Source organism: Alligator mississippiensis, chromosome 2, assembly GCF_030867095.1.
Source record: "Alligator mississippiensis isolate rAllMis1 chromosome 2, rAllMis1, whole genome shotgun sequence".
Lineage (NCBI taxonomy): Eukaryota > Metazoa > Chordata > Crocodylia > Alligatoridae > Alligator > Alligator mississippiensis.
The window spans coordinates 101,706,397-101,723,114 of NC_081825.1; the positions used below are offsets into that span (position 1 = coordinate 101,706,397).

The window sequence follows — 16,718 nt, forward strand, 5'->3', positions numbered from 1 at the left end:
TCCTCCCATAGGGTTCAGTTCATCCTCCTTTGACACAAGAGCATATCTTCCTGCTATGATGAAATACAAACTTAGTTTTAATGTGCTTGTGCCAGCACAACACATAATTCTGAATGCATATATCAAGATCCTTTATTCTCTTTTTTTTGGAGGGGAGGACAGCTGCCAGAAGTCCACAAAGTATGTAAGTGGTACCAAATAAAGTATGTAAGTGGTGTCAAATCCACTGCTGGTGATGAAGATACCAGCAGCATAGAAGGATCACTGATCACTATCTGCAAACTCTGGGTAGATTGAGCAACTTCAAATGACTGTCAAAATACATAGCTTACCAACCACATTAGAAGAGTAGAAGCACTTTGGCATAGAACCCCATGCACTACTGATAGCACAAGTGATTGTCAAATTCAGGGATGTCAAATTCACCTTGCATCTCTAGCCAGATCTGTACTGCAAGGCTCCTTGTCCCACTTATCACTGGCCACATCTTGAAATGCATTGGCCCATCAGGAGCCCAGGGAACCCGATGGTGCAGTTCTGTGGACCGGATCCAATTTACAGGCTTTTTCACAGCCCGACTTTACAATATAACCAGTGACTCCCTTCATTCCAGTGTATTGATTCCCCATCTATGGATCTGAATACAAATACTGTGATAAGGGAACTAATGCTAGTCAGACTAGGACCAACCTCCATGGCTATTTGTACTGCCACATGTCCTTCTGTCTACCCATCTCAAACAGGCTTATCATGACCAACATTCCTCCTCACCAGCCCGAAATGAAGAGAATGGTTAACTCATTGCAGTTTTGCCTTTATCCTTCTAGTCTGAGCTATCTTAAAAAAGCACAAGTTTAAAACCCTTTCTAATGGTATTTCATAGACATTACATAGACATTAGGGTTGGAAGGGACCTCGGAAGATCATCAAGTCCAGCCCCCTAATTATTGCCTATGACTAATTCATGTGCAGATGTATAAAAATTATGTTTTGCCAGATAAAACTTATGGCCATAAAAATTTGAAAAAAATCATAATTTGTTATTGTAGTGACTAGGGGGTATATGTTTGTTAATGCAAATTAAACAGAAAAGTCTTAAACTGCTGTTTTCAGGGATGTTATAATATGATTGTTCTTCAAATAAAATTGTTATTGGATTAAGATTTTTTGGGTTAAATTTGATATTTTTTACAAAATGTGAAAACTGTCTTTATATCCGTTTCAATAGAAAATCTGCATATTAAATGCCAGGGCAAAAATATGACCTGTGTTATCCAGGACTTGTCAGACTAGATACCTGTGTTGTCCCTTCTGGCTTAAAAAATCTAGTAATTTGTGAAATTAATGTGAAAACAATGAAAAAGCCTTTACACCATTACAAAAACAGTTCACCTTGAATATTTTGGGCCTGATCACATATTACTAAGATTCCAGTGACTTCATTTTGTTTGATTAATGCCGGTGTAAGAGGAGAATCAAACTCATGGGTGCCTGTATACGACCCCAAAGGCTGCTCCAGTGTGCTGTAACTACAATTAATTGAGTCTGCTGGGCATGGTTATTACTGTGCTTCAGTTGTCCTCCGTGTCTTGTGTATCAGTGTCCCCACACTTCAAAATGGTGGCGGGAGTGCTTTAACTGAAGTTCATTTTGAAGCGTTGGGACACTGATACATGAGATAATTCAGGCACTTTAATTAGAGCGGCTCTCAGAACCACTTAAATTAAAGCACCCTACTCCACCTCCAAGACATGTTTACACTTACATTAATGGAAATGAAATATGTCAATGCTTTTCTGTACTGTAGAGAAAAAAAATCGTTTCTTCAGACAGATTACATACAGGTACATTGCCTCTGAAGACCCTAACCATTCATGGGTAATAGTACCAATAATCTATGTATTAAAGTTCTATTTTGCCATCTAGGAAAATAGGCAAAGATTCTGGAGAAATACTGTCCTATGCATTTAAAAATCTGTAAATCGTGTATGTAGTAGCAAGGCACAGTGGACTGGTTCAATAATTCTCACTCTTTGAATATGTAAAACTTCAACAGATACTCTGATATTCTTGACTGTACATCATGGGCACTAATTACTGATCCTTTGGAAAGCTGGGCCATAAAATAGTGCTCTTATTTACTAGTAATTAACTCTTAAATCACATTTATAGAAAAAAAGAAAGAACTAGCAAATGTCCTTGAAGTATGACTCTGTAAACAATTACTGTATTGCCACAAGGATGTCAGCTAGCTTGGGAAGGGAGGTGGCCCACAAGATGTCATATGTGATGATAGATACTGTAAAATGTTTAAGAGCTTTTAAGAATATTATTAGAGATGACTTGGCTTTATTTATTCTCTCTTCCTTTTGCAGGTAACAGAAGCTTGTTAACAGAACTATTTACACAGTGATAATGAAAAAATCTTTCCATCAGAAAATTGCCAAGAATCTCTTAGCTGATTTTCAACATTGCTGAATGCTCAGTGATTCCCACAGATTTGAGTAGCAGCTGCTGAGCACTTAGTTCTTTTGAAAAATCAAGGTACTTATTGGGATGCACTCAGGAAAGTAACTTGAGATTGCTATGTTAGAAAACCCTGCCCATTTTCTAGTGTACATTCTTTACTAATATCTAGGTCAGGAGTTGGCAACCTATGGCTTATGGGCCATATTTGGCCCACAGAGCCACTGGATCCTGCCAGTGCAGTGGGGGCTTTGGCAGTGCTTGTTGGTGATGGGGCTTTGGGGGTGCAGCACAGCACTGCGGCCAGGCAGGAGGGCACTTTGCCTATGTCACACTGCAACTGGGTAGTGGAGAGAAGTGGCAGTGGGGAGAAGCTGCAGCAGTGGCTGTAGTTAGGTTCTAGCACGAGCCTGCTTTGGACCCGAGCTGGGTCATTCTGGTCTGGTGCCAGAAAATGTTGCCAACCTGTGGTCTATATAATGTCTTCATCATGGTATTGCTAGTGCCTTGTATTACATTTCACTATCACACATTCTTTTGGTGGTATGTCTCAAAATACAATGTAGTGCCATATAGAGGTACCTAAGCTTGCTCAGAAGGAGTGTATTGGGGTTTAGATGTTAGATGTTAGGGTCGGAAGGGACCTCAATAGATCATTTGGCACTAACATGACCATACTGCTTATAATATTGTACCATGTAGATGATTTGTTTGTTGTATATTTTATCAATTTGTTTTTTTCTTCTCCTGGAGCTCTGTAGCTGAAGGTTCCTCCACAGAGAGAAATGAAATGGTTAAATGAATCACAAAATCATAGGAGTGAGGTATTTATTTTAAAGAAAGTCATATTTTGCACATACACTACTCTGTTTCAAACCAAAAATCATCCAAACTCCTCCTGAAAAGAGGTGATCTGAAACCAGGCCATTGGTGTTATATCTGAAATATAAAATGACTGTTTACCATGTGCTGTGCTATTTTGATTAATGTAACTCATTTTTCATTGTTTTTGAAAATTATGCCAAGAAGCAAGTGAAATCCTTTCATCTAAGGAGGCTGGCATGTTGTAGTTGTGATGTTCCAAGAAATGTATGAGAGAGAAGGATCTTTTATTGGACCAACTGTATAATTGAAAGAGACGTTGGACAAGCTTTTGGGCGTACAGCACCCTTCTAGCAGAAACATCCCTAAGTAAAGACACTTTATGCCAAAAGTTTGTCCAATATTTCTTCCAACTACACTGTTGGTTCAGTAAATGATATCACAAAAACCTCTTCATTTCTACCCAGGAGAACTTTTACAATCTTTTCTCCAATGCCTGATGAAGGGTGTTTGTGCCCGAAAGCTTGCAATTAAAGAATTTTTTTTGCAAAAATCTTGTTCATCTAATAAAAGATATCATCTCTACTATGAGTCCTGATTGTCTTGCCTTTCAGTTATTTAAGGAGACTTTTGTGACATAAGCTGCTTCTTGACAGTAGTATACATGACAGTAAGTAAGCATTGAAACAAAATATAGACCATTCCCATATGAATATCTTGTGTAAGACTTGCAAGTCCCCTAACAGTTTACTTACCCCATGATTTTTTGTCACACCAGAAATCCTGCTTAATAAAACTCCACCACATTCACTTTAATGGCCAACTACCAGGGGTCTACTCCAGCTCTTCTTAGAGTCAGTAACAGACTTTCAGTTGACTTTAACGAGAGCTGCTACAGGCAGTTGTTATTTGGGCTTGCAATTGGAGATGAAATAACTTTATTAGGTACATGTAGTGTACCAAACATTGGAGAGCAGCTCCCAATCTAATGGATAGTTTGTGTGACATTCTTGGATAGAATGCATGAGGAAAGGCAGCAAGGGGCCCCTTGGTTGTAGTAAAGAAAGCTCCTTCTTCTTAGGTGGTGTGGTGAGAAGTATCCCTCCTGTTTCCTTCTACCACACGGTTGGTAATAAACATTTCAAATTAGAATAATTCCTTAAATTCCTTAAATGGGACAAACTTGCTCCCATTTATGTTAATAGCAAAATGTCATGCACTTCACAGGTAGGGTAATTGTGCTTGAATAATATAAATGTAGAGATAATTTTGATTCTGGTGTAATATATCTTTGTGTATCTTTAAGGTGGATGACAGATTAAAATTTCACTTGAGAAAAAGAGTATTTTGTTACAGTCTCTTTGTTTGTCAGCTGAAACCCAGCCATATTTTAGAGATATTCCTATATTCTCAAATAGTCTTTTTCAATTAAAATATTTTCCTAAAAAAAACCCGATTCCTTTTACCCATGATTATTTTGAATGAAATTAAATGTGCATAGTGAGTGTGCATAATGAGATTAAACTATACAAATAGTGAGAGAGAAATAAAAATTCCAACCTTTATTCCACTTTGAACAAGCTTGTGTATGTCCAGAAAAAGTTCCTTCATTATCTCCCCCTCAGGAGTGAAAATCTTCACGTATCCCTCCTTTTCAAGGATAAAGAGACGATGAGATCCATCCCCACAATGCACTGCTCCAACAGGCTGTCTCAACCCACTCACAACCTCTTGAATACAGAAGCAGTTGTGCTTATGTTTTCTAAAGAAATTTGGAAAAAAAAAAGTGAAAACTTTGTTTCATTTATCTAATAAAATAAAGTTATCAGAACCAGTATATAATATTCCCACCCCACCCACCCCAAGAACTAAAATTTGAGAGTCTTGAAGCTGTACTACAATATTAGTTATAAAAGGCCAAATAGGTTCTCCCTCCAAATGTACCCAGTCAATGGAAATAATCTGTGTACATCCAAGAGTATAATTTGGGATTTTATTACTGAGATCTATTGTAAAGTATAACTAGATCTGAGAGAGAAGATGACGAGAAGGAGAAAATGTGTTAGAAGGCAGGAAAGTTAATATTTTAGGAAAAATTTGCCCTAAAGTAAGCACTGTAAATTCTAACAACTTTAAAATTTAACAAAAGTTGTCACTTAAAATCTTTTTAAAGTGGATGACGCATTTTGGAGCATTATTATTAAATATCTTAATCCAATTTATTCACAACAATGGAAAATTCAGAAGAGAAAAAAATGGAAAGTCCTATACTATATTTATAAAGAAAGAATTTATTAATAATATATTAATATAGAGAAAATACTTCTGTCAGATGCTATCTACCAGTAGTTACAGAATTCAGGCCAAAATGACACACATGAATAGGGTGATCATATGGGACTATGGGAAATCCAGGACACCCACCACCTCCCAAGTCACCGGTGCTGCTGCAAGGTGAAGCAGAGCAGCATGGTGCACCAGGCAGGGCCTTCCTGCCTGTCTTCCTGGTATACCACACCACTCTGCCTCCCCACCAGACTGCACCCAATGCCTCTGCAATTCTGAAATGCTTATTTTAATCTTCACCAACTAGCCTGTGAAATCTGGGACTATTCCTGCCAAGCTGGGATGTTTGATTACCCTACATATGAATCGAAGAATTGTAGAGAAGTAGGGCTGAAAGGGATCTCCAGAGGTCATCAAATCCAACCTCTGGCCTAAGGCAGGATCCTCCCTATCTAAACCATTGTATACAAACCATAATTTAAACTTCACGTAAGACTACTATAAACCCTGACGCAACAAAGACCTAACACTGTAACCTACCACAGATAAATTAGAGGAACCAGGGCAGCCAGTGTCCTGCTTCTGTGAAATGTTGCCAATATATACTCAAGAGATCTCAGGTAGAGGGCCACATCCCTTGCTACAGAGGAAGGGAAAACCCCCTGGGGTTCATACCAATCTGACCACAGGGTAAAACTCTTTTCTGACCCCAAATATGGCAATCAATCTGATCCTGAGCAGAGGGGTAGGACCCTGTAGCCAGGAGCCTCTGGCTTTGGTCCCAGCAGGATCATTGGCACTCTCCAGTCAAAATCTCCAGTCTTGGCTGCAGCTAACACCCAATGCATCTGAAGAAATCTTAAAAACACCATGACACATGTACCAGAAAACAGGGGAGGGGGCAACCAACAAAGCCCAGAAGCATGGGAAATACTGATAATAGAATCTAAACATTCCTACAGCCCAAGCTCTTCTTGAACACCTCCAATGACGGAGAGTCTACCACTTCCCCAAGCAGTCTATTCCACTGCCTCACTGTTCTAACAGTGAAGATTTTTTTCCAGAAATCCAAACTAAACTTACTTTGCTGCCACTTCAAGCCATTGGTCCACATCCTTTCTGCAGCAAGTGAGAAAAAGTGTTTCCCTTTTCTTTATGGCATCCCTTCAAGTACTTGGAAACTGCTATCATGTCTCCTCTAAAGCACCTTTTTCACAAGCTGAACATGCCTAGGTGTCTCAGCCTCTCCTCATGTGACTTGCTTTCCAAGCCTTTTATCATCTTTGTTGCCTGTCTCTGGACCCTCTCTAACTTCTCTGTGTCCTTTTTAAAATGTGGAACCCAGGCCTGCATGCATTATTCCAGATGAGGGCTAACCGGTGCCAAAGAGAGAGGTACTATCACCTTGTTTATCTTTCCATATTGCTGCCATCCAGCCAGGTGTCACCTATTTTATATTTGTGTTTTTGATTATTCCTCTCAAGGTGCAGCACCTTGCATTTATCTGCATTGAACTTCATCCTGCTAGCTCTAGCCCAACTTTACAATCTGTTGAAGTATGTATGAATCATAGAGAAGCCAGGCTCGTAACACAATGTTAGTAACCTAAATACTGAAAAGTCTTAAAGTTCAAATACACTAACAGCAGCAGAAGAAAATAACATCTGGAGCACACAGCTGCTGAGCATAAGCACAGACTGAGCTGATTCATTGTGAAAACCACAAAGATTTGTCAGTTTTTTTAGATTAAACATCATTTATCTTTATGAACCTGCTGATCTCTTCCACTTTGTCATATTCTTCCATCTGGTCCAAATAGTTAGAAGCTGGGCCTCGCACTTGTTTTCTTGGGAAATCTGGAAAGCACAAGCCACCATCTTTTCTTGCATAGTAAAAGCAAAACTCATCAGCTGTTGTTTGGAGAAAACCTTAAAAATGTAAAAGAGCAGAAAAACATTCAGCATATTGTCATATCTGCCTGTTTTGAGCCTTCAAGCTAATCTTCATGTGGGGTATAGTTTGAAGGGAAAAAACCCCCCATTTTTTAAACACAGGTCTATGTTACAGTAAAGATTTTTTTCTGGAATAAATACAGATACATAAATGCCTTTCTTGGGTTAGTATTTTGACAGCTTTGATTTAAAAGGGATTAAAATGGCAATGACGTTGCATGGAACGTGGGCATTGAAAGGAAGCTATTCTGCCTTATGTTCAAGTTGTTCAGTAGTTCTCTCCAAAGAAGAGTACTACTAATAAAACAGAACTTTATTTCTATTCTGTAACTTGTTCAGCCCTGTGTTTAATTTTGTGCACTAACATGGGGGAACCCAAAGTCTAATTCCACAGCCTCCAGCACTTCAAAAAAGGGAGTGCTTCATATTGCTCTGTAGTTTGATGAAAGCAAGCACCGATAGCTTCTATAAGCGATCTTAAGCTGAAAGGAGGTCTTTTGGGTTTGGGGTTTTGAACCAACAAAGAAAAATATGTGGAAATAAAGATCTTCAAGGAAGCGTATTACAGCTCTTGGAATTTTACAAATTTCGAATGATAGCAAGAATATAACTGTCTATATACCCATTTCTAGAAAACTTGATCCTTGCTAGCCACATTTGCATCAGAAAGTAGAATTTGGCACTTTACATATGTGTGGGGCTTCTGGTAAGATGTAATAAGAAGCCCTAATTTAAGAATCTTAAAGTTTCCCATGCCTTGCCAGAATAATGAAAAAGGGGAGTTGTATGGGCCAGGATGTCACAGCATATACAGAATCCATAATGGTGTGGCATACTGTAAAGGTTTTATTGGCACTCATTTGGGATCATCTGCATGTGGCCTCACCACATATGAGTAATGAACTTGTCCCAGACTCATGCCAATAAAAGCTTTGGCCTGCAACATGTAATTAGAGCTGGTCATGGATTTTTTTTTTTTTTTGACAAAACTGTTTTTTTGTTGGGAAGTGCCAGGTTTTTGAAACTGCAACTTTCTACAGAAACACATACATTTCACCAAAACTTTATTTGGGAAACTTTTCATGTCTAGGATGGAATTTCTGGTCAAAATGAATGAGAGAGACAAACAGAAGACAAGATTCATCCTGATACAGGTAACAGTGGAATGGTTAGCTCATTTTCCCAATGGGAGGTAGGAGACCTTGGTTTACATCCCAGTTCCATCTGATTCAGAACAGAGAACTGACCTTGAGTTTTCCACCTCTCATATGTATTCATAATTATCAGGTAATTAAGTATTTTGTTTTTTCATGAAGAAAAAAAGGAGCTTGTGTTCATTCATATACGGAATGGAAAATTATTTGAAATGACAAACATCCTGAAAGAATAGGAAAACCAATTTCCACCCAGCTCTCCTTAGAATTGTGTTTTTCTTAGGTGAATCTTATATTGGGATTCCTCAGGAATCTCCCCTGTAAATATCCTGTTTATTCCAAATAATATGCTAAAATTTGCTTTTGGATTATATAAAATATCTGGAACACATGATAGTGGGCTGTAATACAAAGGTTTGATAGGCATGAATTTGGTATTTTAGTAAATATCAGCTGCAAAGAGCTGGAAAGAGAAAATCAGGAGAAACTAAGATAAATAATTTTCATATGAAACAACTGAAGATGAATCTTGGAACGATAAATATCAAAGCTTTGTAGATATCATGCCAGACTCAAAGGTAATCCAAAATTCTATTAAATTATTTGATATCAACAGGCAAAATTTGAAATTTAATAATGTCTTCCTCTATGCATCATAAACATTCAACATAAGTACGATGGAGAATTGGAGCTGGAGAATTCAAAAGCTGAATATGCCATTTTATTCAGGTCAGCTATTCTGAATTTGAATGTCATCACTATAACCAGGAGTACATTTTGATCACTGTGTAGTCAGCCTATGTTCATCTCTAGTAACAGACAGATATAAACTCATTTAACAAATACCTTATGGAATTCCCTGTACTTATACATAATGTCACAGCTTTATGCCTCTGGTTCTTTTTATTAAGATGTATATTTTAGCATGTATACAAGTATGAATTGTGCTGCACTTATTTTTGCCATTCAGCAAACCCATCTCTTTCTCCCCTACAAGCACAAGAGATAATCTGAGGTTGCATTTGGTAAAATCCTGTTTCTACAAATTGGGGTTTGAGCTGAACTGTAAATACTTTGTGTCACTCAAAGACTAAATGGTCAAGAAATAATGGAGCATCAGTTGTGCATTATCAGTGATGTTTTCAAAAACTGCTCACCATTGGCCTAATCTACTGCCATTAACTTCAGTGGGAGTGTAATTAAGCCAATGCTGAGTATTTCTGAAAATGCAACTCTCTCCATCTCCCATCTAGTTAAGGTGCTGCCAATGCATAACAGGTGAGAATTTGGCCACTACGTTTTTCTTGATAAGAAAACAGCTACTTACAGAAATATCTGCTACCATATCTTAGGGCCGTTTTAAACATTCAGGTAAAGGTGTGATAAGATCTGATACATGATCCACAGAATTGCACCTGCTGCCTTGTCACACATGCATGGCAAGAAGCATGATTGTGGGATCCAGCAGCAGATACTGCCATGCCTTATAGGCAGGTACTGCGGGAGCCTGGAATTGCCATCCCAGGCTTCCCCTGCACCAGCAAGTAGAAAGCTCCTGCAGCTGCAAATTCTATAGTTGATAGAACCTGCATCTATATAACCCTGAGGCACCTCCAGGACCCAAAGTCTACAGCCATGGGACACTCAGTCCTGGCAACTGTAGCCCCCTCAGCTGTGGGACTTCTAGCCCTGAGTACACATGGTGTACCGCTCTGGCTAAAAGCCCTGTCACCTGACCCAGTTCCCAGCCACAGGAGGAGGTCTTGTTACACATGCAAATTAAAGCTGGATTGCAACCAGCTTTAAAGTTATTGTACACTTGCCAGCTCTAATTTTATAGCTGGTTGGAACTTTTATGGTGTGATAGTTAGTTTGTACATGCAGCCAGTCTTAAGCAATTGTGCGGTTAACCCTGATAATTGCAGGGTACATGTAATGTGTAGAGGGGGCCTTATATATAGACATACAGACTGGTTGAATAAAGAAATAATTATAATACATATGGAAGTCAAAATTCTGCAGTATCGTTCTATTCCCCTATCTATTATATCCATTTATTGTCTCTTGTCTTTTGCTTGGATCACCAGGACTGACTTTTTGTTTATACTTGTACAGCATGTAGCACAGTCAGGCCTTGTTCCATGACTGGAACTCCTACAACATTTATAGATGTGCTCCAGGAGGTGGGGAGATTGGGGCATGGTGCGGATGAGCTCTGAGAGCCACTCTAATTAAAGTGCTTGCAATGTCATGCGCATTGGAGTCCCCGTGCTGAATAATGCTGGTGGGGACTCTTTAACTAAAGCTCATCAAACCAGAGTTAGTTTAAAGCGCCCCACCACCATTTTTCAGTGTGGGGACACTGATACATATAATACCGGAGTCTGCTGGAGCACTGTAATTACCATGCTCCAACAGACTCGATTAATCGTGCTGTAATTACAATGCGTCAGAGCAGCCTTTCTGCATGTGTATAGGTGCCCCTAGGCACCAGGGTAACATCAATTGTAAATAGTAATTTTGTTCATTTTGTAGTGAAATATATTTGCCACTGATTTTTCTGAGAGCTGACTAAAGACTACAGAGTTTGGCTTTCTGTGAATTTCTGTAGCTCTTACTATGTTTTTAAAGAACCATACATGTCATTACCAATTTCCTACCAATTGTAGGAGTGTTGACACAGCAATGACTGTACTCACACAGAGAAAACCTCAAATCACAGAGGAAAGACAAAATGTAAAGTAACAGTACTGTACGCTTCAAAGTTTTGCACAGGCCTGTATTTGACATACTTTGCAGAATTGCTGTCCTGCAAATAAGAATCACATTGTCCATGAGTCATACGGGCCTTTCAATCAAGGGAAATAAATTAAGAGTTTCTGTGTTATCAGGGTTTTAGAAGGAAGAGGAACTTGCATGATTCAAAGCTGTATGCACATAGAATGTATCTCTGGTCCCAGAGCCAGTGCTCATCTCTAATCTCTATTGACCTACATTTGCGATTCAACTCTCCCACTCAGTTGATGTAGTCTTCACTAAACACCACTCACTGGTCTTACCATCACTGGATTATCCATCTAACAGTACTTTGTCTCCTCCAGTATGACTCATCCTTTCTCTTTTTTTCCCTGCTACTAATTCTTTACTGTCTTTCAGTCCATCAAAATCCACAATAGAGCTAGTGGAGAAAACTGGGACAAATATCAGTGACATTTTCTCAATTTTTTTACTATTTTTTTCAATATTTTTGATGGCTAAAAATCATGTTTTGGTGAAACTATCCAGACGTTAAAATCTGAAAAAAATTATCAAATTTAGTACATGACATTTTTTCAGCTGTAAGGGAAGAATTCTGTTTCACTTTGTGCACCAAAATGGCAGTTTTCTAGCTGTTTAAGTGGCGTTTTTGGTACTTACATACAGGTTGCACTTCTATTATCCCTTCAGCATGAGTTCATAAGTGTGCATACATAGACTGAACATTGCACAATAGAAGACTATACACTAGCTAGGCACATAGGTGACTGTGTACATGTGTCCACCATGTACTTGGTGTACTTGTAAGTGTGTGAGAGTCACAAAAACGTAGGTGGCTAGAGCCTGCATCTCTGACTTCCCAGCAGTGTAATGACCACCATGACACAGGTTAGATAGTGTTTAATCTATTCTCTAGAGTGCTTTTTGAAGCTGGCAGGATCAGGAGGAAGAGCATAAGCTGTAGAATGAATGCTTCAGTGAGATGGTTGCTGCTCTTGAAGGAAGTAGGTCCTGGATTCTAGCCTGTTCCTTGCATCTAATGGGGCAAAAACTTACATGTTGCTCTCCATCTATTTTATCCAATGACTATTAAATGCAAGGGGCAGTTTCAAAAGGAGCACTGAAGGTGGGGTTGGATAATGCTTAACCTGTAGCATAGTGCTGTTCTGGGAAGTCAGAGAAATATAGACTTAAAGCCCCTCCAGTCAAAGGGAAACAGGAACCCAGGTGTCCTGCTTCCTGGCTAGTGGCCCTAACCACTCAGCTATTAGGGATAAAACATGGAAGGCTGTCTTCCATTTTTTCTAGGACTTACACTCATGTATGCACATACATAACCACATACGTGCCTGACCATGGCAAAGCCTACTAGGCATGTTCAGTTTACATGCATCCACAGTGCAGGGGTAATAGAATCACAATGGGTGTGTCTACACATGCTTTTATGCACACACATGCTTTATGTGCATTAGCCTAATGTGCATTAAGGTGATTTCGGTGCGCGTCTACACATGCACATGCTAAGGCGCATTAACGCAGGTGTGCAGACCAACTTGGGACTTAAGTTTGCTAATACAACTTAGCTATTCATGCATAAATTTGACACCTGCTTTACGCAGGTATCAAATTTAGGCTCTAATAGCATACCATTGCCATTTTAAGGCATGTTAAGGATGTGCATGTGTAGATACACGCCCTTAATGCACCTTAAATTGGGCTAATGTGCATTAAATGTGCATGTGTAGACATACCCAAGTATGTAAGAGCCAAATTATCATTATATGGCTAGAAAACTGCTACTTAAGCACACAAAGGAAAATAGTATTCTACCATAAATTCCCCCCATGCTCTTCAATTTTGTGTTTTTATCCATTGCCTTAGTTTTTGTCTCTTTTCATAATGAACTTTCTATCACACATAATTTCTTTTACCTTTTTCCTTTTGCAAGGTTCACCCAGCAAACTCTCAGCCCTACCTGTTCTTACCAACTCTCCTTTGTTTCTGCACTCATCCAGCTAAGTACTGATGGCAGTTTCACTCCTGCAATTTTTTCACTTTTCTGCCATTGCAGTTCTCCAGTCAATTCTGCAGGTGCAAAATTGCAATCACTACTGCCTCTTTTCCAGTTTTGACTACTTCATCCTTAAACTTTTTCTTTGCTCTGACCTCCTTTACTCAAGATTGCAACAATACCAACAAGATATGATGGGACCCCTGCCCTAGTACTTCTTATGTCCAATCCCTGGTAATGCTCTACTTCAGTGGTCTCCAACCTTTTTAAGCACAAGATCACTTTTTGAATTAAAGTGCAACCCAGGATCTACTGCTGCATGGAGCTGGGGCAGAGCTGTGATCCCCTGCCTATGCACCCCTGCCTGGAGTGTGCAGGCTACAGATTGTAGCTGTGTCCTGGCTCTGGAGCAAACTGCCCCCATCCCAAGTTCCCAGTGGCTCCAGAGCAACCCCCTGCGCTGCTCTGCCACGTGGATTGCCAGTGTGGCTCAGGCTGGTCTCAATGGCGACCCCAGCCTGAGCTTTCATGTGCAGGTGTGGGTGGGGTCTCCATGGAGACCAACCCAAGCCATGAGAGCAGGGGCTGCTGGGAAAGAGTCCAGTTGCCGGTCAGATCGGCCATTTTGCCTATCCTTGTTTTATGCCTAACTTTAGCTTGAAAAACAACAAGATGGGGGACTGAGACTGAGATTGATTGTCAGAGGCTCCACGATCAACCAGTCGATCATGATCAACTGGTTGGTGATTATTGCTCTACTTTATCACCATTACCAGCACTGAGATTCTTGGCTCGCTCTCCTTTTCTGACCACTCCAAATACCCAAGCAAGCCTATGCCATATGCTCTCATGATCCCCATCATTCCCACTCTCACCTTAAAATTGTTCTCTTTTTCAGATCCTTCACAATAAGATTTTGCCCTTCAACTCAACCTTTGCTCTAATGCTCATACTCTCTCTTTAGTCATTCATTTCCAAGTTCCCCAACATGCCATTTACAGCTATTGTCTGGAATTTCTCTCTTCCAGGTCCTCCCTAGACTCCTCTAGACACCTTCTGTCAAAGATGATACCAGCCTATGGAGGAAGTAGGAAGAAGGCATACTGTCCCCATTTATCTTGGCCTATGCACAGCATCATCTAGTCCATTGACTTTAGTTAGGCTACACTTCTCTATACCAGTTGGAGAGAGGGCCCATTGCCTTTATTTCTGTTACTTATTCTTGAGATTGAGAATACAGTTTTGTATTGGGTAAATGATGCATAATTCTAGTTTCCTGTGATTTTCTTGCTTCATAATCAAGGACTTTGAAAAGTCTCTCAAACTATAAGGGAATATATTTCTGTCATCATAGGTAAAAATATTGACAAAACCATATTCACTTTTCTCCTCTCATCTATTAACAACATCATGGAGGTGATTTCAGGTAGTTGTTCTTTCTGATAAAACCTTTAGGGGTTATCAGGGGAAATCTGCCACACAACCTACTCCCCCTATTCCAGTCATTTTTCAGATGGTGGTAAATGGTCTTTTTCCATCACAAATACACATGCACACATTAAGTATCATTGCATACATGCAACAGCAACTGAAAGTGGCACTGTTGCAGCCAATGCAATTGAGGGAACATAACAACTCCTTATGGATTTTTGTTTAAATCTCTAGCACCTGACTTCTGATGCCATTTGGTTTGGGTGCCATTAATTTGGGTTAAAACAATCCATATGTAGAGTCTAGCTTTCATAATATCTGAATATGGATTCACACACAATCACCTCAACCCACTTCTATTTAGAACAGGAACAGTGAAGACAATGGAACAGGTAGGTTGTTGAGTACCTACTAAGGTTGCTGTGCTTTCACACTACCATTTTATGGGTGCTTTAGAAGTGAAAGAAAATGTAAATTTTAATTCAAAGGGACATATGTTCCCCTTATCTGGGGAAGCTCTTTAGATTGGCTCCTAGATTTTGGCAATAAGCATGTGGGTTGGGAGGGGAATCAACTCTTCAACTCCTGCAGCTGATGTGAAACTGCTCTGTGGCTGCTACTTTGGCTCAATCTGCAACAGCACTTTTGGTTCTGATGTACCTTTTGGCAGTAAGAAGGAAGAACTGGAGAATAAGTTTAGCACTAATATCTTGTGCTTCTTTTAGCCTTCCATTTTCCTGCCCACTGCATATGGCTTCCCCAAAATCACTCCCTTGGCTTTACAGACCAGAACACCATGGCTGTGGACAAGAGATAGGTTTGTTTCTCAGTGCATGCAGCTTTCATTAGCTCTGCCCTTAACTGAAGGAAGAATAGATTCCCTTTTATTTATTTAGCTACATCTGCTGCCTATCAAATGCTAGACACTCCCATTGTAAGATCTAAGAGCCTCTTACAAAACATAAAATTCACAATAATTGACTAATTACATTAAGCTCATGTACCTTCTACAGTCATTCACTGAACTTCACTGAGTTTAGTCATCTGGGATTAAATAAGAATTTTACCATTACACCCTCGTGTGGTATATGCCTGTACAACTTTTATAAATATTCTTTTTATTCATCTTACTATTTCTTTCTGGACTTGTACAAAAGTAGGAAGAAGAGACTTGAACCTTTATTTTCTGGGCATTCAACCCTCTTGCCAAGTTGAATGGGAAATTTGGATGCAAAAAATGCTATTTCATGCTCATAATTTGTATAAAAATAGATACCTAAATGAACCAGGAAAACAGAGCCAATATTTTTTACTTTGTAAATGGGAAAAGAACTGTAAATGGATTTCCAGAGTAAGTCAGTCATAAAGGTACTCAGAAAATGAATGTAAAATTTCTTGAACATTGCTATGAGTGTTTTTGTTAAAATTTAATTTCTAGTAAAGTTGCTGACCAATCATATTATTCAATCATTTCCTACTTCAGAATAAAAGCACTTTTTTGGGTTAGCAAGCTCCTGTTTTGTAGACCAGTATGAATTATTCCCATCTTGCAGAAGAGGAGAAATTGAGTTTCCAAGGGTCACAGTGAGTTACGGGTAGAATCTGGATTAGGGCTTAAGGCCTCTAGTTCACAACTCTGTCCCCATTCCTCCAAGCCATATGAAATGAATCTCTTTTCTTCAATCATGTTTGTAAAACTTTCAAATGGGACATGCAGATTTCATAATGTGATTACAATATTCAAATGAACTTTAATTTACATATATATTTAAAAAGACACTCTAGAATTCCATTGGTCATTTCCCCAGGAGTGGATCTGAATCTCAGGACTTGCAGGAA

General features: G+C 39.3%; 1 protein-coding gene across 3 annotated transcripts in view; it reads right to left on the bottom strand.

Moving 5' to 3' along the window:
• The window catches only part of HHIP (hedgehog interacting protein), a 116,107-nt gene that overhangs the window by 88,012 nt on the left and 11,377 nt on the right, over positions 1-16,718 (bottom strand). For all 3 annotated transcript variants that reach the window (XM_019488536.2, XM_019488535.2, XM_019488533.2), the window contains exons 3-4: positions 7,346-7,502; positions 4,849-5,050 (exon numbers count right to left, since the gene is read on the bottom strand). In XM_019488536.2, the coding sequence (XP_019344081.1) occupies positions 4,849-5,050; positions 7,346-7,502 (359 nt within the window). The remainder of the gene's footprint in view (positions 1-4,848; positions 5,051-7,345; positions 7,503-16,718) is intronic.